The 26,646-nt window shown below is 46.7% G+C and overlaps 1 protein-coding gene across 3 annotated transcripts in view; it reads left to right on the top strand.

The window, feature by feature from the left end:
* The window catches only part of ttn.1 (titin, tandem duplicate 1), a 191,048-nt gene that overhangs the window by 38,380 nt on the left and 126,022 nt on the right, over window positions 1-26,646 (top strand). The window contains exons 41-75 of one of the 3 annotated variants that reach the window (XM_070552979.1): window positions 95-655; window positions 784-1,065; window positions 1,153-1,431; window positions 1,509-1,790; window positions 1,874-2,152; window positions 2,241-2,528; window positions 2,601-2,879; window positions 2,965-3,246; window positions 3,526-3,804; window positions 4,034-4,312; window positions 5,357-5,644; window positions 5,720-5,998; window positions 6,165-6,446; window positions 6,683-6,973; window positions 7,195-7,482; window positions 7,600-7,710; window positions 7,860-8,142; window positions 8,220-8,403; window positions 8,507-8,587; window positions 8,652-8,919; window positions 16,379-16,441; window positions 16,730-16,801; window positions 16,926-17,003; window positions 17,464-17,619; window positions 18,182-18,268; window positions 18,403-20,247; window positions 21,705-21,794; window positions 21,929-22,222; window positions 22,394-22,453; window positions 22,588-22,662; window positions 22,777-22,857; window positions 23,115-23,150; window positions 23,304-25,442; window positions 25,894-25,944; window positions 26,186-26,584. In XM_070552979.1, the coding sequence (XP_070409080.1) occupies window positions 95-655; window positions 784-1,065; window positions 1,153-1,431; window positions 1,509-1,790; window positions 1,874-2,152; window positions 2,241-2,528; window positions 2,601-2,879; window positions 2,965-3,246; window positions 3,526-3,804; window positions 4,034-4,312; window positions 5,357-5,644; window positions 5,720-5,998; window positions 6,165-6,446; window positions 6,683-6,973; window positions 7,195-7,482; window positions 7,600-7,710; window positions 7,860-8,142; window positions 8,220-8,403; window positions 8,507-8,587; window positions 8,652-8,919; window positions 16,379-16,441; window positions 16,730-16,801; window positions 16,926-17,003; window positions 17,464-17,619; window positions 18,182-18,268; window positions 18,403-20,247; window positions 21,705-21,794; window positions 21,929-22,222; window positions 22,394-22,453; window positions 22,588-22,662; window positions 22,777-22,857; window positions 23,115-23,150; window positions 23,304-25,442; window positions 25,894-25,944; window positions 26,186-26,584 (10,971 nt within the window). The remainder of the gene's footprint in view (window positions 1-94; window positions 656-783; window positions 1,066-1,152; window positions 1,432-1,508; window positions 1,791-1,873; window positions 2,153-2,240; window positions 2,529-2,600; window positions 2,880-2,964; window positions 3,247-3,525; window positions 3,805-4,033; window positions 4,313-5,356; window positions 5,645-5,719; window positions 5,999-6,164; window positions 6,447-6,682; window positions 6,974-7,194; window positions 7,483-7,599; window positions 7,711-7,859; window positions 8,143-8,219; window positions 8,404-8,506; window positions 8,588-8,651; window positions 8,920-16,378; window positions 16,442-16,729; window positions 16,802-16,925; window positions 17,004-17,463; window positions 17,620-18,181; window positions 18,269-18,402; window positions 20,248-21,704; window positions 21,795-21,928; window positions 22,223-22,393; window positions 22,454-22,587; window positions 22,663-22,776; window positions 22,858-23,114; window positions 23,151-23,303; window positions 25,443-25,893; window positions 25,945-26,185; window positions 26,585-26,646) is intronic. The other 2 variants (XM_070552980.1, XM_070552981.1) reach the window with 2 other exon arrangements.

Genomic DNA, 26,646 nt, shown 5'->3' with positions numbered 1-26,646 from the left:
TGGTTTCTTTAAGGATGGGTTCTGGAGCCACCCGGTTGTGTTTTGTCCGTGGTGACAGACAATAATAACGTCTTTGTCTTTCTTAATCCTTCAGAGAAATGTCCTCCAGCCTTTCTCAGTAAGCCGGACACTCAGACAGTGTATGTTGGAAAGAGGGCTGTGATGCAGTGTGTGCTAACGGGCTCGGCCCCTCTGAGTGTTGTGTGGCTTAAAGACCACCAGACGTTGTCACCGGATCACTACCAGATCTCTTGTGACAACAACAAGCCCTGTCTCGAGGTGCCCCGGCTGGAGGCGAGAGACCGGGGGCGATATGTGTGCAGAGCGTCTAATGATGTCGGAGCGGCTGAGTGCAGCATGGAGCTGCGTGTTGTTGATAAGCCCCACTTTATAAAGCCCTTGAGTCCAGTTGCTGCTGTGGTGGGAGCAGCGCTGCACCTGGAGTGTCAGGTGGACGAGGACACTGGAGTAAGTGTCACCTGGACCAGAGACGGTAGAAAAGTCCACCAGTCTCCAGACTGTAAACTGTCGTTTGAGAAAAAGACAGTAAATCTGGATATTCTGAAAACCACACAGAAAGATTGTGGAAACTACGTGTGCACGTTAACAAATGAAGCCGGAAGTGCTTCTTGCTCCACTCTGGTGAAGGTTCAAGGTAAGGCCGTGTGTGAAACTTGATTCTGTATTCATGTTTTTGCCCCACTCTTCCTGGCGTATCAAGTATTTCTCTTTAACTGCTGACCTGTTCTCCAATGGTGGTTCTGGTCAACCCCGCCCCTCCAGAACCTCCAGTCTTTCTAAAGAGGCTGGAAGCCACCACGGTTTGGAGGCAGGGCGGCACAGCTCGCCTGCAGTGCTCCGTCAAAGGATCTCCTGAGCTGCACTCTACCTGGTTCTTCAATAACACTGAGCTGCCTGCAGGGGGCAGGTACGCGGCCAGTCTTAAGGACGGTGTGGCCACGCTGGAGATCAGTGGCGTCATGTTGAGCGATGCTGGGAATTACAGCTGTGAGGTTCTGAATGAATCTGGCTGTGAGAGCTGCAGCACCAAAGTTGCAGTGAAAGGTGCCCGGACCTGCTTCTAGAAAAAAAATCCACGTGCTTATTATTTTTATTTTATTTTTTTGTAACTGAACTGTTTGTTCCCATTAGAGCCGCCATGTTTCTTGAAGGACTTATCACCTGTTGAGGCAGTGAGGGGGTCCGTAGCCGTGCTGGAGTGTGAAATCACAGGCTCTGCTCCGTTTGACGTGTCGTGGAAAAAGAACAAGAAGAGCCTGACCACAGACAGAAAGTACAGAGTAGTGTCCCAGGGGTCGCTGACCTCCCTGGAGATCCACACCTTTGAGAGTGCAGACTCTGGTGAATATGAATGTTCAGTTTCAAACGAAGTGGGTTCAGTGACCACAAAGTCTTTGGTTAAACAGAAAGGTTAGTAGAGCAGGGACGGTTTGGGGTGTGTTTAGTCCAGCTGGTCGCTGTAATCATCACTCGTGCTGTTATTGTAGAGCCGCCCACCTTCTCCAAGAGGATTGAGAGTGCGACAGCTGTTCTGGGAAACGCAGTGAAGCTCCAGGGAGTGTTGAAAGGCTCCGCCCCCATCTCTGTCAAATGGTTGAAAGACTGTGAGCTGCTAAGAGATGATGATCCAACTGTCACCATGTCCTTTGTGAACAATGTTCCAAGTATCACCTTCTCTTCTCCTGAGATTAAACACGGTGGCAAATACACCTGCCTTGCAGTGAATGAGGCAGGACAGCAGAAGTGTGAGGCTGTTCTCACCATTCAAGGTTAACATCTTCTCGTTCTGTCCGAGTGTTTTCAGATTTACGCGTCGGGCTGATGAACGTTAAAGCTGCTGTTGTCTTTTTAGAACCTGCTCTGGTCATTGAGAAGGCAGCGTCCATCAGCGTAATGGCTGGCGACTCAGCCACGCTGCAGTGCACGGTTTCAGGAAGCCCTGATCTCCAAGTGAAGTGGTTCAAAGATGACAAGGTGATGGTCAGTGGGCGTAAATATAAGATGACAATGAAGGAGAACACCGCTGTTCTGAAGATCCTGTCAGCAGAAAAAGGAGACACCTCAGAGTACCGCATGGAGGTGTCAAATAAAGTTGGGAAAGATGAGTGCACGTGCTCGGTCACTGTTATAGGTTAGTTCCAGACAGGAAGTCACCATTACCACGGACTAAACCCTGAACTGTGGTGACCACCTGGTGTTGGCTCTGCTCTCCTACACAGATCGTGCCGTTCCTCCAACCTTCACCAAAACTCTAAAGAAAACCGACGCGAGTGTGGGTGGAGATGTTAGCTTGGAGTGCAGAGTGGCTGGATCTCAGCCCATGCTCGTCTCTTGGTTCAAAGATGATAAAGAAATCCACAGCGATGATAAATACAGGCTGGAGTTCAGTGACAGCGCAGCCTCGGTGACCATCACGGGCCTGGACCAGAGCCACGCAGGAGTTTATGAGTGCCGGGTTTCTAATGAGGCCGGACTTGCCCAGACCAGCGGCGCCCTGATGGTCAAAGGTCAGACCGGTTCCACTGCCTTACATCAGTAGTTCACACAGAGGGGATTTGAACCTGCATGTTATTTTTCAGAACGTCCCACTTTCACCATGAAACCCGAGTCCCAGGACGTTTCACCAGGATTAACAGTTCTGATTAAAGCAGATTTCACTGGATCGCCTCCCATGGCGATTAAATGGTTCAGAGAGGAAAAAGAGATTTTCTGTGGAGGAAGGAGTGTCATAAAAAAGGAACCATATTCCAGCTCTTTGGAGCTTCACACAGTGAAACCCAGTGACTCTGCTAAGTACACCTGCCAGGTGTCCAACGATGCCGGAAAGGTGGACTGTACCATGGTCCTCTTTGTGAAAGGTGCCGTCCTGTGTGTCCTTGGTAGAACTGTCCTCCCAGCACCTGCCTGCTCATGTTTACTATGAATCTTCTTGTTCGTTTACAGAAGCTCCCACCTTTTCAATGAAACTTGAGCCTTCACGGCTGTTAAAAGCTCAGCAGCCTTTGAGGTTGTCCTGCAAAGTTCAGGGGACTCCAGTTATTAACGTCTCATGGTTTAAGAACGGCTCAGAAGTCAGAGCTGACCGTAGACACACCATGTCCTACGACAGCTCCGTGGCCTCTCTGGAGGTGGAGGACTGTTGTGTAGAGGACAGTGGAGAGTTTGTGTGTGTGGCATCCAGCGAGGCCGGCAGAGACCAGTGCAGCTGCTCCGTAACGGTCAAAGGTCAGTTTTACTGTTTCACTTCAACCGTGATGTCCAGGTTTAAAGTCAGGTCCACATAAGACTGGCTCGGTTCCCACGTCTGTATCCTGTTAGCATTGTCCCTTCAGTCAGCTGAGTGGAACTGGGGTTACCCTCAGGGTCACGGCTCAGAGGTTACAGGTGATCTACCCAACCCAGGTGTGAAGTAAACTGAAAGAGGTCAAACAAATGGGGACGTGTGCCTGAGCAGACCTCAAGCTGCCTTTCAGTTCTCTTAACTGGACTCTTGTCTGTTTGTAGAGCCTCCGGTCTTTCTGAGGCCGTTTGAGTCAGCTGAGATCATGAAGGGATCTCCCATTTTCCTGGAAGGAACCATTGCAGGTTCTCCTCCCTTTGAAATAACTTGTTTCCTAAACGAGAAACTGATTCGAAGTGACCCAAAGCGTAAGGTGTGTGTGGACGGAGACACGGTGGCTCTCCAGGTGTCCGCCTGTGACACGAGGGATGCTGGGACTTACCGATGCACCGTTTCTAACGATGTGGGAGAGACCTCTTGTTCTTGCCTCGTTTCTTTGAAAGGTAACCAAACACCCACCTAACCTGAGTTATCCTAGCTGGTTCCTGCCTGCATGATGGTTTCACCTAAACATTTTCAGTAGTTTTACATCTTTTTATCAGTTTTTAAAGCTATCCAGGTGATTTTGTTTTAGTGTGTCCCGACGTCCACAACAGACCATGGAGTCAGGGAGACACCATGGTTACTTTCATTTTGGACCCTGCACTCTTATCTGTGGTTTTCTTTCACTAGAACCGCCATCATTTGTTCAGAGACTAGAGGACATGTCCTGCATGGTGGGCTCTGATATGTCTCTGAAGTGCATGTTGTCTGGATCAGTCCCCATGACCTTTCTCTGGACCAAGGATGATCATGAGCTCTCAGAAGACGAGCACATTAAGATGCTGTGTGACTGTAACGCTGCTGAGCTGATTGTGACCGACGCTCAGGTGTCACACAGTGGGCGATACGCTTGTGAGGCTCGCAACAGAGCTGGTACTCAGAGATGTGCCGCGGTGGTCGCAGTCTCAGGTTTGTTCCATGTTTTTGTTCTTTGTCATGTTGCCTCTGAAACAGAACTCCTGCTGAAACTTTGGACACGAGTCAACTTAATGAAAGTTTTATTAAACTAATCCTGAATGTTAGTGAATATGTCCTTTGGCTCAGATCCTCCAGGTAGACCGCCGCTGGTTTACTGATAAATGCTGACTGCTGGTTTTAAAGACACAGGCCAAGGACCCTTCAGTCAGAGATCAGTACGGGTTTCCACTCTCGTCCTGTTGTTATCTGACCAGCTTTAGACCACAGATGAGTAGGGACGGACATCTGGTTGCTTGATTTCAGAATAGAAAACGTGTTTTCTGATGACAGGATTCAGACGAGATAGGCCGTCTAATCCAGCCAGGGTTCAATGATCCTGGAGGTGAGGCTCGGGGCCGGGCAGCTGTGGCTGCGATGGGCCTCGTCACCATCGCTGTGTGAATGGATGAATGATTCACTGAAGTGTAAAGCACTTTGGAGTCGTCTGAAGCAAACAAGAGTCGTTTATCCTTTTTCCTAAGTTGAGGGCTGCTGAAGCTGGAGCTGTGAATGTTCTGTTGTTCAGGCCTTCGTCCTCTTACAGAACCTTGGGCAGCCTGTCCATTTGGTGTCACAGAAACCCTTTCTGTTATCACCTGCTGTGCTCACATCCAGACCCTCGCAGTTCCTGAACTCACCTGTCAGGCTGTGAAAGAGGTGGGTCAGAAGATTGGGTTCAGTGCTTTTCAGAACTGATCCTCCAGTGCCACCATTCGGGATGCTTAGTGGGTTTTCTGCTTCAAGCAGCTGTTTTAATCAGACTGCAACTGAGACTAGTGGCCTGCTGAACCGGCGATTCAACCTGTGAATCAGGTGTGTTGGAGCAGGGAAACAATTAGAACATGCTGAAGGTCCGTGAGTGCACACCACTGACCTAAAACCACCCGTCCTGATCTGGCTGGCTGATGATTAGACAACGAGATCTCTCCACAACGCCCAGCCACCGGTCACGCTTCAGAGTCAGCAGACATCTAACCGCAATGTTATGTAAAACAGGTGAGATGGCTCCTCCCAGATTCATCAAAAAATTAACCAATATCCAGGCAGTGATGGGTTCAAAGGTCACAATGGACTGCATTGTGGACGGTCCCCCTCCATTCTTCGTTGAATGGTACAAGGGGAGGCAAAAACTCAACAAGAGTTTAAAGTACAGCCCTCTGCAGATGGGAAGTAGCGTTTCCCTGGAGTTCCTCCTGATGGAAGGCGCTGACACCGGACAGTATTCCTGCAGGGTTGCAAACGCAGCAGGCAGCTGTGTGTGCAGTGGCGTTCTTACAGCTAAAGGTTAGCGTTTCACCAACGGTTGAAGACCCAAGCTGTGAGTTGTGTATGGTGACGGTGTCTCTGTGTGGGTTCCAGTGCCACCAACGTTCACAGCTGAGCTCAGCTCTCAGACTGTTGCTCCTAATTCGAATGTGCTCTTCACAAGTGCCTTCGAAGGGACCCCTCCATTTATGGTGAAGTGGTTCAAGGACAACCTGGAGCTTGTTTCTGGACCATCGTGTATTATTATCCTACAGAAATACTCTTCTTCTGTGGACCTCCGCTCAGTCTGCTCTCTGCAGAGTGGACTTTATTGGTGCCAAGTGAGCAACGCAGCAGGCTCCGTGAAAACCACAGCAGGGTTGCTGGTGAAAGGTTGGACTCATCTTCTGTCCATCACTTCTCCTTAACCCCATCTTTAAGTTGTCTGTCTTCATTTCCCATCGGATATTTATGTTTGTGTTTGGGTCACCACAGCATGCTGTCTCCATCCTGGGCTTTTCTGCTGGCGACAGTAATGTAATCTTTTTAAACTTCACAGAGCCTCCTCGGTTTGTCCTGAAGCTGCCTCCTACCACCTTTGTGAAGCAGTTTGAGGAACATCGTTTTGAATGCAAGGCCACCAGCGCCCACGGCTTAAAAGTGTGCTGGTACAAAAACAGCCAGCAGATAACTGACGGGGGCAACTGTAGAATTATGTCAGTGGGTTCAGCAGTATACCTCCAGATCGGCTCTGTGACGTGTGAGGACGAAGGAGTCTACACTTGTGAGCTTCGTAATGATGCTGGCAGGGCAAGCTGCAGCACCACCCTCACAGTTCAAGGTTTGCTGGTATCTGAATCTCAAAGTTACTGCTGGTCGTAGGTCAGTCAGGTGGACATCAGTGTTGATACGATGCTCTAGAACAAGAGAGAGAGAGGATGCTGGTCTGGTCAGTGGTCTGGAGTGCAGCCACCACATGCATCTGAACATAAATGAGTTGAATGCTGCTTCAGATTCAAGGGCCAAAATACTTGTGAACATAAGGATAAATGTAGACATATCTTCTCCCTCTAACAGAACGGAAAGTCCCTCCAAATTTCACCAAGAGGCCATCTGACACCATGGTGGACTCGGTGGGTAAAGTAGTGAAGATGGAGGGTCGGGTGTCGGGCTCCCAGCCGCTGACTATCACCTGGTACAAGGACAATGTGGAGCTCCATGCCTCCGACAAATATCAGATGGCCTTCAAGAACAACATGGCTTCTCTTGGGGTGCGGGACTCCACCCCTTCAGACAGCGGAGTCTACGTCTGCGAGGCGTCCAACGAAGCTGGCAAGGCTTCATATCAGGTGTCTCTCTCAGTGTCAGGTAGGTGTCCCATCAGCCAGGAACCAGTTGACTTTTATGTAGATCTAGAATCTCAGTTCTGTTAAAAACAAAGATGATTATTATTTCATCACCTTGATGTAATCTGATTAGGATTACACGCAGCTTTGAGGATTAAATCTATTAGCAAATGTATCAGTTTTCAGGCAGATTTTTCCAGAGTGGTCCTGTGTATCCGCTGCTGTTTCTCACCACCTCCTCAGAAACTGGCCAGGCTCCTAAGTTTGACCTCCCTCTGGAGCCGGTGACGGTAACCGAGGGGGAGAAGCTGAGTCTTAGATGCCACGTCAGAGGCTCTGCCCCTCTCAACATCCAGTGGATGAAGGACAGGAGGGAGCTGAAGTCTAGCGACAGCACCAAGATCACACTTGTGGGTGGAGCAGCAACCCTGGACATCAGCTCAGTGTCCAAAAGCGATGCTGGAGATTATCTGTGCAAGGCCAGCAATGCCACAGGCAGTGACTTCTGCAAGTCAAAGGTCACGGTGAAAGGTAAGCAGGTTGAACTGTGACAGCTGCTTGTTGGGTTACAAGTTGGTGTTTAGCAGGACCTGCACACAGAATCAGCAACTCACTGCAACCACTGAATCCCCTGCTTCTCACTTCCAGATGGAGAAGTGAAGGCAGTCCCCACTGAGGCTGCTTCCCCAGCTGTCCCAGTCAAAAGACTAGACAACCTGTTCTTCATCGAGGAACCCAAAAACATCTCCGTCACAGAGAGTAAGAGGACCAGCCTCCTCTGAGACTGAACGTTTGCTGTATTGTGTCTGTGTTTTATCGGCTGACTGTTGCTTTTAAATATGCTCTACAAGTGAACTTGCTGTGGTAGGGTAAAGGCTCTAAGGGGTTTTCACCTGTCCGTTTTCCAGAGGGAACCGCCACCTTCATAGCTAAGATTGGTGGAGATCCCATCCCCAGTGTCAAGTGGATGAAGGGTAAATGGAGACAGGTCACCCCTGGTGGTCGTATCTCCATCGAACACAAGGGACAAGATGCCAAGCTGGAGATCAGAGAGGTGACCAAGTCAGACTCAGGTCTCTACAGGTGCGTGGCCTCCAACAAGCATGGTGAAATCGAATGTGGTGCTGAGATGGAAGTCACCAAAAAGGATGAAGCTGAAGGATTTGGAGACATCAGATCAAGACTCAAAAAGTGATTTATTTTAATGGATCCTAAACAAAGCCGGGCAGGAGAACGTCCTTTTTCTTCATGCTTCTCTTGTTTTTCAGGACTCCTTCCAAGCAGAAAAGTCCCAAGAAAGTCGAAGAGATCAGTATTGTAGATTTGCTCAGAGGTCATGACCCTAAGGACTATGAACGGATCCTGACAGAACATGGTATCTATGACTACAGAGCCATCCTGCAGGCCGTGGAGTTTCTGAAGAAGGAGAAGGAGATGGAAACCGGAAAAGTGGTAAGGAGGACAGACCAGTTCCAGGGTTCTGGTGGCAAACCTTCTGGGCTCCAGAGCAGGGAGTTGGGTTCTGTCCATCTGAAAGCTGTCTGTCCTGCTGCAGGAGGTTGAACATGGTGGCAGAGTGGAGGAGGAGGACATGGCCAAACTCATTGAGCAGCTAGAGGGACGTGTTGCTGCTGAGGTAAACACCAAAACCACATGACCTGGAAACCAGACACCCTTTAACTGGATTGTTTTGTCCTCAGCCTGTCTCTGTGATGGAGGACATCGTTGACCAGGTAATCACGGAGAACCAGACAGCTACATTTGAGTGCCAGGTCCAGATCAACTACCCAGAGATCACGCTGACCTGGTACAAGGGCACACAGAAACTGGACACTGGAGATAAGTACGAAATCAGCAGCGTGGGCGACCGACACTATCTGAAGATCAAGAGCTGCCAGGTTAAAGATCAGGGCAACTACCGCGTGGTGTGTGGTCCTCACATCTCCAACGCTAGGCTCACCGTCACTGGTAAGAGCCCTGACATCTCGTTCTTTTCCTTGTGCCTGTCCCGGTCCATCGTGTCCCAGTACTTCCTGTCTCTTGTCTCTGGTCATTGCTGTCATTTTGTATCAGTGTACCATTCATCTGGAGCTGCTCACTCGTTAGCTTCTTACCTGTGAGGTGTCAGAACAGCAGCAGCTGTTCTTTCTCCCCACCTGAGCTGGAACAGGAGTCCCTCCTCCACTGGGCAGGGTTCCCCCTGGGATCACTAAGCTAACCTCTAACTCTGATCTTCTCCTTTTAGCCGGCACAAGTCAGTTCACTAAAGGTTTATGTGTTTAGCAGACACTGTTGTCCAAAGAGACTTACAGGTGATGAAGAAGCAGCAGGTTGCCCTTGAGGCTAACACCAAACACTATTCAGTCAATCCTAGGTTGAAGTGAGGCAGCAGAATCAATCATAGACTACGTTTACATGCAGCCAATATCCGGGTTATGATCGGGTTAAGGTCGGTATTCGGGTTTCTGAGTTGATCAGAATAACCCGTTTACAAGCATAAATAGAAAGAGTTACCTCTAACTTGCATAACCCGATTTAAATGCGGACATTGGGGTAGCGTCAGGACGTGTGGACTACGTCCAGACGCAATATGCCTCATTTCCGGTTCTTCTTTTTCCGGTATCCGTGAAAACAACAACATGTTTCCCAGTTCGGAAGAGATAGTGACCGCATTTGTTTGCGCTTTAGTTTCCTCGTCACTCAAAGTGTGGTGTGCCGTGACTCGCCATTTTGCCCCCAACTTGTTGTTTACTTCCGGTGTTCTGGTGCATACAAGACGTCTCGCTACTCAAAAGACCAAGATTCCTTGTGAACAGAGCATGTGCAGAACACACGCTTTGATGGGGACATCCCGATATGCGTTTACACGACCAAACATTCGGGTTAGAGAAGGGTTACCCCAGGTGTAGTAACCGGGTTTTTAAAAACCCGGTTATGAGCATATCCGGGTTTTTGGCGGTGTTTACAAGGACCTGCGGAACCGGATTATTGTGAATATTCGGGTTTTAAAAGGGTTACTGGCTGCATGTAAACGCACTGATAGAGGGGAGTGAACAAGGAAAGGACAACAGAGTGGGGGATGGGTGCAGGGAGGGTGCTAGTTTAGAAGATGCTCTCTGAAGAGCTGGGACTCCAGGAGTTTCTTGTAAGACATTACAGACTCATGGGTGCCTAAAGGGAGCCCCTTTAGGACTGAAGGACCCACTGCATGACTGCAGAGGGTGAAGGTTTGCATCTGCCTCCTCCTTCACAGGTTAGTATTCTCCACTCAGAGCAGAATAACGACCCAAATGTAAATCTGGAAACCATCAGTCTGATTTACTGAACAGGTGGCCAGTGTGTCCCTCCCTGTGAGAAGCTCATAGCACGGCTAAGCGTATGTTTGAGCTCGGAGTAGCTTGCTGGGCCAGCAGCAGCGTCACCTGCTCCCACATAAGAGCGGTTAGAAACAAGTCCACATCAGCTCTAACCCAACTAGAGTTAAGATTCAATTCAATTCAGTTTATTTATAAAGCGCCAAACCACGACAAGTCGTCTCAAGGCACTTCACATAGTAAAACTTTCCAGTACAGGTCAGGTCATTAAACCAATCAGTAACAAGTTTCCTATATAAGGAACCCAGCAGGTTGCATCGAGTCACTGACTAGTGTCAGAGTCTTTACAGCAATCCTCATACTAAGTAAGCATGCAGCAACAGTGGAGAGGAAAACTCCCTTTTAATAGGAAGAAACCTCCAGAGGAGTTGAGACCAGGGACATTCAGGTTCTACAGCAGCACTTATTCAAAATGAAAGTGGTAAATCTTTGTGGCTGAGTTTCTAGATGTGTTGACGTCATTGGTTCTGGTACTAAAGGTATCTGTGGTTATCTGTCTCAGAGCGAAGAGAAGTGCCATCCTCTAACCTTCTGCATCAGTAATGTGATCTTACTCAGCTCACATATAACTCCCCCACAAAATAATTAAGATCAGGAGCTTTATTTGACCTTTTCTCTGCCCTTCACCCATCTTCTTGTCTGTGTGGTGTCTCCTGTCTTTGTGTTTCCTTCCTGTGTTTATAGAGACTCTCTGTATTTAAGACACTTATGGAGACTTCCTGTTTTTGGAGGTTTCCTGTTGTTGGAGACTTCCTGTTGTTGGAGGCTTCCTGTGTTTATGGAGACTTCCTGTTGTTGGAGGCTTCCTGTTGGAGATTTCCTGTTGTTGGAGACTTCCTGTTATTGGGGGCTTCCTGTTGTTGGAGGCTTCCTGAGTTTATGGAGAATTCCTGTGTTCATGGAGACTTCCTTGTTGATGGAGACTTCCTGCGTTTATGGAGGCTTCCTGTTGTTGGGGACTTCCTGTTGTTGGAGGCTTCCTGAGTTTATGAAGACTTCCTGTTGTTGGAGACTTCTTGAGTTTATGGAGACTTCCTGTGTTTATGGAGACTTCCTTGTTGATGGAGACTTCCTGTGTTTATGGAGGCTTCCTGTTGTTGGAGACTTCCTGAGTTTATGCAGACTTCCTGGGTTTATGGAGACTTCCTGTTGTTGGATACTTCCTGTTTATTGAGACTTCCTGAGTTTATGGAGACTTTCTGTTGTTGGAGACTTCTGTGTTGGAGACTTCTTGTTGTTGGAGACTCGCACTTGTACCCTTGTGCCCTTCATTTGTGCGTTCCTGGCCAGGAGTACGAGTGCATAGAGTGTCCTATTTCTCAAGTGCAGAAGTTGACCACGCCCCCGAGCTTTGGCTAGTGACTAAAGATTGAGATCACGGATACAAGCAGCTGAAAAAAGTTTTCTCCGCAGGGTGGCTGGGCCCTCCCTTAGAGATAGGGTGAGAAGCTCGGTCATCCGGGAGGGGCTCGGAGTATATTCGCTGCTCCTCCACAGAGGAGCCAGTTGAGGTGGCTTGGACATCTGGTCAGGATGCCTCCTGGATGCCTCCCAGGTGAGGTTTTCCGGGCACGTCTAACCGGGAGGAGACCTAACCCCCAAATTCCACTACCTCCGCTCCGCTCCGGTCCGCCCCCGCCTTCCGCAGCCGCTCGCTTCCAAACTCAATTTTTACTGGTACCTGCTCTACAACGGTTCCGCTCCGGTGTGGAGACCTGAGGTGGGCAAACAAGCATGCGCGGGATTTTCGAGATCTTGCGATACAGTCCGAGCAATAAATGCGGAAGTTAGATCCAAACACCCGTTGTGTGGGAGAAGCATCGGCATGAACTGTTTAATCTGCCCATCATTTGTGTTGAGAGATCAGCAGTGTTTGGATCAACAAAGTGTGACTACTTTGATAGTAGAAACTGTATTTATGGCTTACTTTTGTGCATTTAAACTTCAGCCACCACTGATAGTTGTTAAAAGTTGTTAAACCTGTGCATATGAAACAAAAAACGCCTTTTGTTTATCGATTTATTGTGAAAAACGGAAGTTGTGCTCGCTCCTTTTCCTGTTGGGCGTTTGTGATTTCTGTCCATTTACTGCGGAGGTGCTCCGGCGTCCGGCGAAAATAGGATCGATTGTATTTTTGCCGGACGCCAGAACAGAGGGCGGCGTACGGCGCCGCACTGCCGGAGCACGGCCGCAGTAGTGGAATTGCTCTGATTGACTAGAACAGGACCGATTTTGCTCCGGCGTTCGTGTCGGAGCGGAGCGCAGCGGAGCGGAGGTAGTGGAATTTGGGGGTAAAGGTAGACCCAGGACACGCTGGAGGGACTATGTCTCTCACCTGGCCAGGGAACACCTTGGGGAGGTGCGCTGGTTGGAATCGTCGTTTGGCTCCGTGCCAGTGCGCCACTCAGATAAACTAACAGGGAGGTACGTCCTCCGTGCATCTTGGGTGATCGTGAACGAATGGAAGGACAAAAGAGTCTGGCGATCATAGGAGATGGTAGCAGGGACACTACTGAAGCAATACATTCTCACAACCAAAGCGTCAATATATGATGATTTGGCATGCCCTAGTGCGCAGGAGACGACGATCAGGGACACACTGATGATGCACCGTCCCAGAGCATCGGTATCCGACGCCGGTGGTGAGACGGACATTTGAACGACTTGTGAACTACTTAACCTTCCCCTCACCCCGATCCTAACCTTAAGGTCACAGTTACTGACCTTAAGGTTAGGATTGGGGTGAGGGAAAGGTTAAATAGTCGAATAATGTCCGTGTGACCGCGGGCGTCAAACACTGACGCCAGCGGAGCCACGTGTCCCTGATCGTTGTCTCCTGACGCGCTAGGGCATCCCGAATCGTCAAATATTGACACTTGGTCACACGCGTCATATTTTGACACGTTGGGTGTGAGAATGTGTTGACTGAAGAGGAGCTGAGACAGGAGCAAGGTGGAAAAGAGGAGGTTAGTGGAGAAAAGTTAGAAAAAGTGGCCCGTGACTGCGGCTAAGCCAAGCACAGGCGCCATCTTGTCACAGACCGGGTTGATGAAGCTCTTTGATGCAAATGTGCTGGTTAGGTAAAAACAGTGTGCCCCTCCTGTGACGCGCCAGTAACGGCCCTTTTTACAGAACAAAAACGGTCGTTTGCTAAAGTCCTTCAGAGTGACCTGTCTTTGTTCTTGTGGGGGTAGAATCCTGTGCTGTTTCAGGTGTCACTGTTGTGTTTTTCATATAAATTATGTGCATTTATTTTTTTGCGTGATTTAATAAAGGCACACATATGGCTGACATCTGGCTCCAGTACCGTAACTAAAGCCTATTTTATACTTCTCCGTCTGCGTCGGGATGGACAGACGCAACGCTATTATGCGTCAACGCAACAGGCTTACGGAGTAAGATGGAGACATGCCCCAAATTTTAACTATCCATTGAAAGAGACCGGGATCGCATTCTTGTGACTGGTCAGCACGCTGCTGTCGTCAACAGCGCCGCCATTGTGCCCTCAAAAACACAGAGAGCCAAGGATATCTAGCGACAGACACGGAGGAGCTCGAAGAATCCTCGCATAAAAACGAAAAATATAAATGTTACTCACCTGTGACTGGAGGAGTGAAAATGTACACAGCAAGCATTTAATCCGTGGACGGAAATGATGGTAAACGTCGGCTTAGAGGTGGTGAGCACACGAAGAGGTGGAGGAGAATGAGAGACAAATGTGTCTGTTAAAACGTCTCTTAAATACAAAAAACACAATAGTAAATACACTATCCTGGACCGAATACATGACAGAATACCCCAGAACAGCGCTACGCCCTCTGCTGTCCTGAGTTGTCCAGCTCCTGATACTCAATTCTGCAGCTCAATAACAGCCTAATGACATGCAGGTCATGCACTCTGTTGTACTGTATACTTTTAGCCTGGCAAGCCAGAAAAAATAAATGTATTATTTAGTCTGGCAACGCTCCATTGACGGCTCTCGTTTGTGGGGCGGGTTCTACCGTTGTCTTTCAAATGATCTCCGCATTCCACTGGACAATGAATGTGACATACTCTTGTTTCACTCTGTTGCATCATCCCACCCACCAGGCATATAGAGTGCCCTGATTGGCCCACAAAGTTGATAAAGCTCTGTGATTTGTTCACTAAGCAGATAGAGCACTATGATTGGCCCACCATTATGGACCAATCACAGCTCTTTATGTGTTTGAAAACCCTCTAGAGAGTTGTGATTGGCTAGCCAGAGTCCTGGTAGGGGCTGCAGAGGTTTCAATGGAGCATGACTAGACCAAACTTTGCAAAGCAAGAATTTGGTCTAGTTCACTAGGCTAGTATACTTTAGCATGTAGCTGTAGCATGTAGCTCTGCAGAGCATGCTATACAAAAGGTTTAGTAATTTTGCATTATTCACATTGCTAATCAGTTGTTTTCTAACAAAGGACAACAACGGCTCTCAACTGAGGAAAGTATTCAAAGTTTATTGCTCAGCACTTACTGCTAACATTCGTCAACAACAGGGAACACGATGAGCTTCGCTCATACTTGGTGGATTACAGTAAAACAAATAATGCTCTATTTCGGTTCAGATTAAAAAAAAACATTTTTATTCCTCAACAGGAAAAACAAAAATAGGAAAAAGCTGCTTGAATGTACATAATAATAGGCCTAAAATGCCATTTTTTTAAGGAGTCACTTTTCCATTTCTTTGTGGTTTTTACATTCCAAAGAGAAGCTGAGGAACAGGTCATTTTCCGGTATGCCCACCTCTGTTGCTTACGACGAGTCGAAGGACTTTGTGGAGACCTGTGATGAGATTGTTGCACGTTTCCTGGGTCAGTTTGCTTGTCCAGAATGTCGTAATAGCTTGAATAAACTCTTGCTTTGTGCCCGGTTTAGCCTCTTTGCGAATGAAGTCCTTCATTAGATGCCAGACGAGCTCGATTGGGTTTAAGTCTGGGGACTCTAGTGGGGTTTTAACCCAGTTAATCCCTTTGGAGGCAATGAAAGCTGCAGATGCTGTCTGTTTTGCGTCATTGCCCTGAAAAAAGCAGTGGTTCGAACCAAAACGTGCACTTATAAATGGCGCGGCACATTTTGCGATAATTTCATTCTGGAAGTACGTCTTGTCCATGATCCCCTCGAAGATGAAAATAAAAATGAAAATAACAGAAAGTTATAACAGTGCTGATAGACTAGCGACATGTCCAGGGCACGCCCCAAATGACTGGTTTTAGTAATCTAGAAATAAGTGAGTGTTAAAATGTTTCAGTGGTGTGGTTCTCAGCAACTGAATGCTGAATTGATGGAATGCTGTTTTTTATAGCATAAAGTTTGAGTCACATAGATCTGGGATCTCATGGAATTTAGCCAAAAGGCTGAGTAAATAAATGTAAATGTGCCAAAGAGCACTGGTAATTGGTGTGTTTGCACAACAAAAGCAGGAGAACAATGTTTCGTTTGCCCCTCCGCAGATTGCCTGTGATGTCATTCACAGGTACAGTGTTACGCCAGCTTTTGTGCTGCTGCGCCCCCTCGTGGATAGTTTGACGGTTGTACAAATGCAACAAAATGCCTGTAAGAGGGCCGTTTCCACTCGCCAGGCGGAGTCTTTCAGCCAGTAATAGTGCAAACATTTGCCAGTCCTGCTGCACTGTTTTAGCAGCTCTTTGGCAGCAAAAGTGTTAACTTTGTCACGACTACATCTGTAGTTATTTCAAATAATTGCTTTGTTGTTAGTTTTAAAGTTGTTCGTAAAGGTTTTTGAAAACGTATCACAGCATCACGGTATGCATTGCTATCGATGGCTCGATGCTACCTGTCTCAATTCGGCAATTATTTGCACACTTGTGTACTACGCACTCGAACCCTACTGCGCACTTTCTCCAAGTGCCCTTTGCTGAAGACTGCAGGGAGCAGTGTGAGTATTGAGATAGGCCTTCCTGTTGTTGGAGACTTCCTGTGATTAGAAGACTTCCCAGGTTAATGGAGACTTCCTGTTGTTGGAGACTTGCTGCTAGTGTCTGAGGCTTTTCTCTACATTTTTTTTCCTCCAGAGGAGAGAAAAGCTGTAGAAGAAAGGATTGAGAGGACTGAAGTCAGAGAGGAGATCCCATCAGGTATCCAAGCCACCAACCTACTAACTGACACCTGCTGCTTTTACAAGCTTTGATTTCACTCTAACGCCTAGTTTGTGTTTGTTCTGGACTCTTCTGTGTGTCCCAGTGTGTTAACAGCTTTTACTTTTTGAATTAGGCTCTCTACGTGTGTCTGTGGTAAATCTCTAAGTTCCTGTTCTTCACCTGCTTCACCTCTTCTGCTCTTATTAACCCAGACCAGAGCATCCTGCGCAGTAGAGTAGAGCGTGGCCAAAAGCGTTTAACTCAAACTTTCTTCATCTTTTTAAGTTCCTGAGGTTAACAGGCGAGCCGAGGAGAAACCCTCTAAACGTGAGGCTCTGCCCCCACCTGCAGTTTCAGGTATCTAAATCCCAGACTTTTTCCATCATTACCATTTGTTTTTGTGTCTTGTCTAAATGTTTGTGTCCCAAATCAAATGATTGTGTGTGATGAGAGAACTCTACTTCATTAATATGTCTTGAAGAAGCTGATGCAAAGCAGACAACACTGGGCGTCAGCGTCACGGCTCCTCCGCAGCAGGAACCACCTGCAGCTCCACAAGGTAACGTAGACAACCTTACCCCTGACCTGTTCTGAGGCTCTTTGGTGGAACCAGAAGTACCAGCAGGTCACAGGAGCCTGCGTAGAAACATGGTTGCTAATAGACCAGTTGTGCTCTGTTGATATTTACAGGTTATTTAGTCTTCGGAAAGAAAAATTTAGTTTAGAAACAGAAAATCAGTCTTGAACTTTTGTACTTTAGCTTCTAAATAAAACTGATGAACCTGGTTTACCTGTTAGGTTTAGCCTTGACTGTAAACTCAGTGTTGAACTGTTACAGTGCTGAAACACCTGCGTGGTCCTGCTTACCTGTCTCGACACTGAGTCAGCTGACTGGTTACCTGTTTAATGGCTTCTTACCTGTCAGTCGGCTGACTGATCTTTTCCTCTGAAACTCTTAAGCTCTTATGGTCTCCTTATTGTGACTTTAGTGTTTCTCTTTAACATTTTCACCAAACCAGCACCTGAGGCTCAGGAAGTTGTGAAAAAGGTTCTTCCTGAACCTCATCTTCCTACACCAACAGTCAAAGTAAAACCTGTGGTACTTGAACCCAAAGTACCCAAAGGACTAGAAGCAGAACCTACCCAGACCAGCCCAGTAGCTGCTGAAGCAAGAGGTAAAGGATGTGCTTCACATCAGTGACCAACATGATTAACTCTGAAAACCAACTCTTGCTGAGATCGTTTACATTGCAAGTGTTGTCCTCAAGTGTCCTACTACTAACTTGGCCCCATTTCATTTACCAAAAACTAATGACACTAAAAATGTGTGATTAGCATGGTGGAAAGATGGACATCTTGTATGTGTTCTCCAAAGTGCAAGAAGCTACCACCCATCTTGTCTCTGAGTCCTCTTCAACACATTAGATCTTATCTACAGGTTCTGGACCACCAAATCCTGTTTCCTGTGATCTGGTGATCAAGTTTCCTGGTTTACTCACTTGGCAGAGTGTTTAATGTCTGATTTGGTTCTAAGCTGGTAGATGTTCCACCAGAACCAGAACAGACAGAAGGCCCTATACTTCAGTCATCAGAATCAGAACCCAGATAATCTGAAAACTCTGATCGCTGTCTTTCAAACTCCACTTTTTTTTCCTGCATGAATTCACTGCTTAGGAGCTCATCTTTTATTTATTGGTTGTTGCTTTCGGATTAAACAAATCGTCTTTTTCTCCTAAGTCCAAGAGGTCCCCAGACCTGAGAGGCCTGTAGTCCAATCATCTGCCAAAGGTACTGCACCAACCAGCGGAGCTTCTCTTATTGAAGGTACTGAAGATGTTCTTCTAGTAACATGCTTGTTCTTATGCGTTTTGCTGTAACCTTACTGCCTGTGAGCACTCGCTAGAGTGTGGCTTCACTTCTTTCAGACAAGATAATTATCTTATACATATTCTTCCCAGAAGCAAAGACACCACAGCTTTCTGGAAAACTGGACCTGGTGGTTGCTAAACATGACCAAGACGTTCTATGGAACACTACTATAACAGAACTAGAAGAACCAACGTTTCAAGAAACATTAAAGGATTTTATTGAAGCAGCTAGTCAGATTACTGAGTCGCCTGGAAATGTTCAAGATCTTAAAAACATATCGAGAAAGACAAAGACGGTTCCACATTCATGGAAGGAGGTTACTGAAACACCAAAGAAGGCTCCTGAAACTCCAAAGGTGGTTCCTGAAACACCAAAAGTGGTTCCTGAAACACCAACGGTAGTTCCTGAAACACCAAAGGTGGTACCAGAAACACCAAAGTTGGTTCCTGAAACACCAAGGGTGTTTCCTGAAACTCTAAAGGCACCAAAGGTGGTTCCTGAAACACCAAAGGTGGTACCAGAAACACCAAAGGTAGTATCAGAAACACCTAAAGTGGTTCCTGAAACACCAAAGGTGGTACCAGAAACACCAAAGGTGGTACCAGAAGCACCAAAGGTGGTACCAGAAACACCAAAGGTGGTACCAGAAACACCAAAGGTGGTTCCTGAAACACCAAGGGTGTTTCCTGAAACTCTAAAGGCACCAAAGGTGGTTCCTGAAACACCAAAGGTGGTACCAGAAACACCAAAGTTGGTTCCTGAAACACCAAAGGCACCAAAGGTGGTTTCTGAAACGCCAAAGGCACCAGAGGTGGTTCTTGAAACACCAAAGGTGGTACCAGAAGCACCAAAGGTGGTACCAGAAACACCAAAGGTAGTTCCTGTAACACCAAAGGTGGTACCAGAAACACCAAAGGTGGTTCCTGAAACACCAAGGGTGTTTCCTGAAACTCTAAAGGCACCAAAAGTGGTTACTGAAACACCAAAGGTGGTACCAGAAACTCCAAAGGTGGTTCCTGAAACACCAAAGGCACCAAAGGTGGTTCCTGAAACACCAAAGGTGGTTCCTGAAACACCAAAGGTGGTTCCTGAAACACCAAAGGCACCAAAGGTGGTTCCTGAAACACCAAAGGTGGTACCAGAAACACCAAAGGTGGTTCCTGAAACACCAAAGGCACCAAAGGTGGTTCCTGAAACACCAAAGGTGGTACCAGAAACTCCAAAGGTGGTACCAGAAATACCAAAGGTGGTTCCTGAAACACCAAAGGCACCAGAGGTGGTTCTTGAAACACCAAAGGTGGTTCCTAAAACACCAACGGCACCAAAGGTGGCTCCTGAAACACTGAAGGCACCAAAGGTGGTTCCTGAAACACCAAAGGCACCAAAGGTGGTTCCTGAAACACCGAAGGTGGTACCAGAAACTCCAAAGAAAGTTCTTGAAACACCAGTGAAAGTATGTGAAACACCTGAAGTGGTGCCAGAAACACTAAAGGTGATTCCTGAAACCTCAGTGGTGCTTCCTGAGATACCAAAGGTGGTACCAGAATCTCCAAAGAAAGTTACTGAAACACCGAAGGTGGTTCCTGAAACTCAAATGGTGGTTTCTGAAACAGTAATGAAAGCTTCTGAAGCACCTAAGGTGATTCCTGAGACTCCAACTAAAGTTTCAGAAGCCCAAAATATGGTCCAAGAAATCCCAAAAGGGGATTCAGAGATCCAAAAGTTGGTTATTGAAACACCAATGGTGGCTTCCAATATTCCAAAGAAGATTGCAGAAGAAACAGCTAGGATTACGGAAGATCCAGAAAAGACTTCAGCTGACCCACCAGTGAAGCTGAAGAAAGAGCAAGAAGCTTCAATATTAGTCAGAAAGAAACCAGCTGGCAGGGCATCAACACCTCCACCGGACTTGCAACGACATCCTCAGCAACAAGGTAGATACCCTGACTTCCTCTTGAGTAATCTTTGCTGGTGTTGATCTTCTGATTAGTCGTGAGACTTAGCAGATCTGTGTCTTGTCACGTCTTTTGGCTGTTATGTGTTACATTATTAAATGTAAGAGACACCTGCCGTCAGCTGTCTAGAGTTCAATGTCTTTGTTATTCACTAACTTCTTCTTGAAGGGTTGGCCCAGTTTTCCAGTTTCCTTTTAGCTGAACCAGATCTGTGTGATCCAGGGAGATCTGCAGCAGAGAGATGAAGTTTGATAATATTAATAGTTTGAGTCACACTTAAATCTGTTGGTGTCTTTCTGCATGTGGTGTCTTACTCTTGGTCACCTCTTCGTGTGATTCTTCAGCATTTGAAGATGTCTTCCAACATAGTCCAGTTCCTTTGGAGGCTGTAGTTCAGACAAGAAGAGTTATGGCTGAAGGAAGGAAGTCTTTTCTTAATGCTGATGCTGGACTCGAACAAGAGGACAATCAGGGACCGAAGGGGCTGGCTGTCAAAAAGAGCTGTGTACAGAGGGCCAAACATAGCCAATACCAACGGTAGATGATGTTTTCAGATGGTTCATTAAGACCATCAAACTAGTTTATCTGAACTTTTAAAGCTCATTGAACCAACTCCGCTAGAATACAACTCCAGTAAACAAATGGACAAAAAGCTGTTGAGGAAGAGTTGGGCTTGACTGGCAGCAATGGTTTTCCACCTCTGCACAAGGCTGATCTTCCTTCAACGCAACCTGAAAAAAGTCCTCTGAAGAACAAGATCAAGACCAAAAAAGAAGACTCCAATAAAACTGAGGTGCTGGTTTTTATCTATCTTTCACAAAGCAAAGACAACTTCCTGGATGGTTTGTCCCAGTTCACCCCAACAAATGGAAGGAGGAGTAGTTCAGATGCAGGAAGGCTGTGGTTCTTCACCTGAAAATGTGTTGGTTTGAAAGAACCACCACCATCAGAGACAGATCCAACAGCTTTAACTTCACACAGAGCAGTCGTCACCAGGGAGCCGGTTTCTAAAGCTACATCCGTTCCTGTTAGAAGACGTCTAACAGAAGACTGCTCCAACCCTTGAGTGTGTTTCACTCACTAAATGAAAAAAATCCTGATCATCCAAATCTCCAGGAAGCTATAGCAGATCCTCCAACAGGAGAAGACCACAACTTGAAAGAGGCAGCAAAGGCCCTGACACCTAGCAAACATATTCTTCAGGGTTGTCCTGAGACGTTCTTTTAACTGGATGTTTTTTAGTCTGTTGCTTTCATCTTCATGCTGTCCCAAGAGACAGTCATCCATCTTTTACTGGGTCACGTCCTTACTGTTGCTTGCTTGTTGGTTCTGTTTGGAGTCTTTATCTGGTTCTCCTGTTTGCTCTTACCTAGGGTTAGGGGTAAACCCTAGCCGTGTTTTCTTAGTGGTGATCTTGGCATCTTTTATCTCCAAAGTGTCTCCTCCAGAGGAGAAGAAACCAGCGTCAATATTAAAGCCTTCACCACCTCCTCCCCCTGCCAAAATGAAGGTCTCTCCTCCTGCAGGTAGTAATAGTTTTTTTTGTCTTTGGTGATCTGTACTGGTCTGTTGGTCTTTGTGTCCAGAAACTTCTGTGGTGTTGTTCTAATGTTTGTTGATTTCTGATGACCAGTCTTAGTGTGTCTTCTTCATTACTCAGTGTGTTATATCCCCAATGTATCACCTCCAGAGAAGAAACCATCTGCACCCGTACCAAAGCCCTCACCCACTGATACTCATGCAGCTCCTGCAGCTCCTGTAGCTCCTGCAGCTCCTGCTGCTCCTGCAGCTCCTGTAGCTCCTGTAGCTCCTGCAGCTCCTGCTGCTCCTGCAGCTCCTGTAGCTCCTGCTGCTCCTACTGCTCCTGCTGCTCCTGTAGCTCCTGTAGCTCTTGCTGCTCCTGCAGCACTTGCTGCTCCTGCAGCTCCCACAAAGGAAGTTTCTCCTCCAGCAGGTAGTTTTCTTCTCTTGTTTGTTGATATTCTTATAAACCTCTAGTTTGTTTGTGTCTGTGGGAGGTGTTCTCCTGCAGTCTCTTCAGCTTAAATGTGACCTTGCTGCTGTGTGTGATCTTCTTCTTCTTCTTCTTCTTCTTATTATTATTATTATTATTTATTTCCTGCAGAGGAGAAGAAACCATCTCTAAAGCATGCAGCTCCTGCAGCCAGAGTTACTCCCCCTGCAGGTAGTGTTTCAGTCTAAGTCCTCTGGGCTTGTTTCTGTTTTTTCTTCAGTTGAGATGTTTTTCTGTCCTATAATGTGTTGTCACTTGCTCAACTTTTGCCTGGTTCTTCATTTTTGCCATCTTTTACTCCAAAGTGTCTCCTCCAGAGGAGAAGAAACCATTTCTACCACCAACAAAGCCTCCAGCAGAGAAAGTAGTCCCACCCACAGGTAGTTTCTTGTGTTTCTGTCCCATCTGTTGGTTTGCAGCAGCAGTGATGTGTTGTACAGTGGCTTGTTGTCCAGATCTATGCCAGTGTATTAATCTTATTGGCATTCTTGTAGCTCCAGCTACAGAGGAGGAGAAGGAACTTCATGTAAAGACTGAACCTCCCACCATGTCAGAGCAAACCCCTCAGCCTGAAGGTACTGCCTTTCCTTTTTCTTTTCTGTCTATTTCATGTTTTGGGAGATTTTTCTGTCTGTTTTAATCTTCAGTGTTTGTTTCCTAGTTCTGTCTGGAGCTATTGCACTAACAACAAGGACTAGTTAATTTAACAACTCCTTAGTGTCTTTATTCAACATAGGGCACAACCAGAGGAAAGGATTCTTGATTAAAGTTATTCCACGCCTGATTGAAGTCTCAGTTTTTACTGACGATGGTCTGATTTAAATTCTTACAGACAAGGAACCAGTTTCAGCTCCTGGACCAACTAAAGGTATCGCAGACTTTTATTTTTCAATAGTTCAGCCACCAAAGTTTTGTTGTAAACAGTGATTCCTAACCTGTGGGATCTCCTCTTCTGTCTTCTTTGGTGTAAAAAACCTCAAATCATTGTTTCCAACACATTTGTTTCTGGTTGTTTCTAAAGACTTCTCTACTCCTTTAACCACAGTGGCACTGTTTAAACAAAATGGTGAAACAGAGTTGCCTAAACTAAAGAGTAAATTCACTAAAATCCACAAAGAACCAGAACCAGAGGTCATCAAGCTGAAGAAGGTTCCAGTGACTCCTCCAGAACCTGAGAAACAAGTGGTAACACACAAAGCTGAGGTAGCAAGACATCATGTTCCAGAACATTGGGTCCACACACTTCATGATAGAGATGACCGAGAGATCACGGCCCTCAAAAGAACTGAACAGATCTTCACTGCAGAGCAGGAAACCTTTCAGCTGTCCCAGTCCCAGGAGACAAGAGTATTTAAAGTGTCACAGAAAACAGAGAGTGAAGGGTGGACGAGAACCCTGAAACCACGGACCGAAGAAGCTTCAGATGTTGATAAGAACAAAATCACTAAACTACTGAATGAATGTGAGCAAAAAGAATCTGTTAGACTGAAACCGATCGACAAATCTGACAGATCAGAACCAGAGCCTCAGATGGTCCAACTGAAACACGTTCCGAGCAATCCAAAAGTCCCTGAAAATAACGTATCGGTGATTGAAGCTGAAAGGAAAAAGCAAACCGAAGCTAAACCAACAGTTCAGATGCTGGAGCGTAAAGAGGCTCCAGATATAACCACAACCAGAAGACCTGAAAAAGTCTCTACTGCACCTGAGGGGGCATCTGAACTGGACATTATGGAGGAGTCCAAAGGGCTAGAGCCTGAGGAGAAGTCCAAATGGATCAGAACAATTAAAACAAACAAGGATAAAGAACCTGAACCAGATTTTACTACAAGGAAAATAAAACAACTGCTAAAAAAAGGAGGACAAGAAGTAGTGACACTTAAACCGTTTGAAAAGCCTCCAAAGCAAGAACCAGCTGAACCACCGAAGGCTAAAGACAAAGTCCAACCAAAGGCAGAGATGGATCATCATCCCTTCATAATTGGTCAAATGATCAAAGAGCAACCTACAGTCGACAGGAAGACTGGGAAACCTAAAGATGTGGCTCTTACGAGTGCCGTTACATCTCCAGATGTCAGCAGAACTCCACAGGAAACATTTCCACAACAGACGGTATCAGAGGCTAAATCTTCTGCAGCTGACAAGCTGAAAGGATGGCCTAAAGCTGAACCCTCAGGACATAAAAAGAAGGACCAGAGTGTGTTGAAGACTCTCACCAAAACCACCATGCCAGAAGATGCACCGCAGGAAGTGAAAATAAAACCTTTAGTGCCAAGACAATCCCTAAGAGAGGAGATAACCAAAGACCTAAAGAGCTGTCAGAAAGTTGAGAAGATGATCACATATGAAACAGATAAACCTAAAGGGCTGGAGAAGCCAGCAAGTCCAGACAACAGTCTAAGTTCTCCAGGACAACAAAGGGTAATCCCAGCAAATGAAGCAGACACATCACCCAAACAGACACCATCGCCCAAACAGACCCCATCGCCCAAAGTGACCTCATCACCCAAAGAGACCCTGTCGCCCAAAGAGACCCTGTCGCCCAAAGAGACCCTGTCGCCCAAACAGACCCCGTCGCCCAAACAGACCCAATCGCCCAAAGTGACCCTGTCTCCCAAAGAGACCCCGTTGCCCAAAGAGACCCCATCACCCAAACTGACCCCATCGCCCAAAGTGACCCTGTCGCCCAAAGAGACCCCGTCGCCCAAACTGACCCCATCCCCCAAAGTGATCCTGTCGCCCAAAGAGACCCCATCACCCAAAGAGACCCCATTGTCCAAAGAGACCTTTTCATCAAAGGTTGATAAGCCAAGTGTTGAGGAGACTGAGAAGAAGCCATGTGGTGAAGAGATCAAAGGGTCTCCCAAAGTTGTTTCCCCCAAAGACTCCCCAGAGAGTATTATGCCCAGAATGGTAACTCAAAAGCATACAGTCCAGCAGGGATCTGAAGTAGATGGGATCTTTCTGGTGAAGGAGATCCCCCCTGGTGCTGCACTGATTAAAAGGGTGACAACTCAGCCTGAGGAGGAAGTTTTTGAAGAGGAGACTGAGGAAACTGAAGACGAGGCCTGGGGCTGGGAACTCATTCCCCCAGAGGACTGGGAAAGTGAAGAAGTGATGGGGGCAATGGAAACTCCGGGTATGCCTGGTGCCAGACGAGGTGAGCTGAAGACCAGCAATATCTCCAAACCAATGAGTGTGAAATCCTCTCATTCCATCTCAGTTGGATGATCTAATCCTCATCACTTCTTTCATTATTTCATCCATTGGTTCTTCCATCTATACAACTGTCCATCATCAGCCCATCCGTCCATCCACCCATCTTTCATTTACCTATTTGCTGTTGCCTTCATATTAGACCTTCTCATGAACATTTCATCAGTCTTGAATGTCTGAGTGGAGATTTTCCAACATCTTTAGACTCGTTGTTGTGTTCAGATGTCCTTTCAGTCATCTTGTTTCATCTTTCATCTTCTTCATGCACTGTCTGTCTGTCCTTGGTGCTGTAGATTATGTTATTCTACTGTTTGCTAGAAAATCTTTGGTTTGGTTGGTGTTCACTGAGCTGTCTTCCATGGAAGTTTAAAACAGGTTTTCTGTTTCTTGTTCAGATGGAAAACCAGCAGAAGAGCCAGCAAAAGGCCGAGGCCGAGGGTTTGGAGGTGAGGACGCAGGGGTAGAAGACCTTAACCTTGTTGGTTTCTGTCCCACGAACTCCAGATGCTCTCCATTGTTTTTCATGTGTTGTTATAGTTTTTTTCTCTTTATGAAAACATTTTTAGCATCTTTAAGTTTTAGAATCTTTCTAGGATGGATATGAAGCTTTGTTTTGTCTTTAATTGTGAGTGTGTGACCCAGCACTCATCTGAAACTAACTAGATAGTTGTTGGTCTAATTTTGCAGCGAGGCAGACACCTTCTCCAGGTGATGGTGGTAAAGGGCGGGGCCAGAGGCCTGGTGGTAAAGGACCATCACCACCTGAGGAACCATTTGGAGGATTCAAACTCAAAGCTGTCCCTCTGAAGTTCACCAAGAAGATTCAGGACATTGTTCTACAGGAGGCCGAGTCCATTGGATCCTCTGCTGTGTTTGAGTGTGAGGTGTCACCCTCCACCGCCATCACTTCCTGGATGAAAGATGGTGGTAATCTGCGTGAAGGTCCCAAACACAAGTTCACCTCTGATGGTAAAGACCGTAAGCTGCACATCATTGATGTCCAGCTGTCTGACACGGGTGAATACACCTGTGTGGCTAAGAATGCTGGCAAGGAGATTACATGCACCGCCAAGCTGATCGTGGAAGGTAAAGAGGAATTTCTTACATTTGGTAAAAAGTGGGTAGTTGCTAAAAATGCTCTAATTTAG

The sequence above is a fragment of the Nothobranchius furzeri genome, chromosome 7, assembly GCF_043380555.1.
Source record: "Nothobranchius furzeri strain GRZ-AD chromosome 7, NfurGRZ-RIMD1, whole genome shotgun sequence".
Taxonomy (NCBI): Eukaryota; Metazoa; Chordata; class Actinopteri; order Cyprinodontiformes; family Nothobranchiidae; genus Nothobranchius; species Nothobranchius furzeri.
This window is presented reverse-complemented; position numbering and strand designations above follow the sequence as displayed.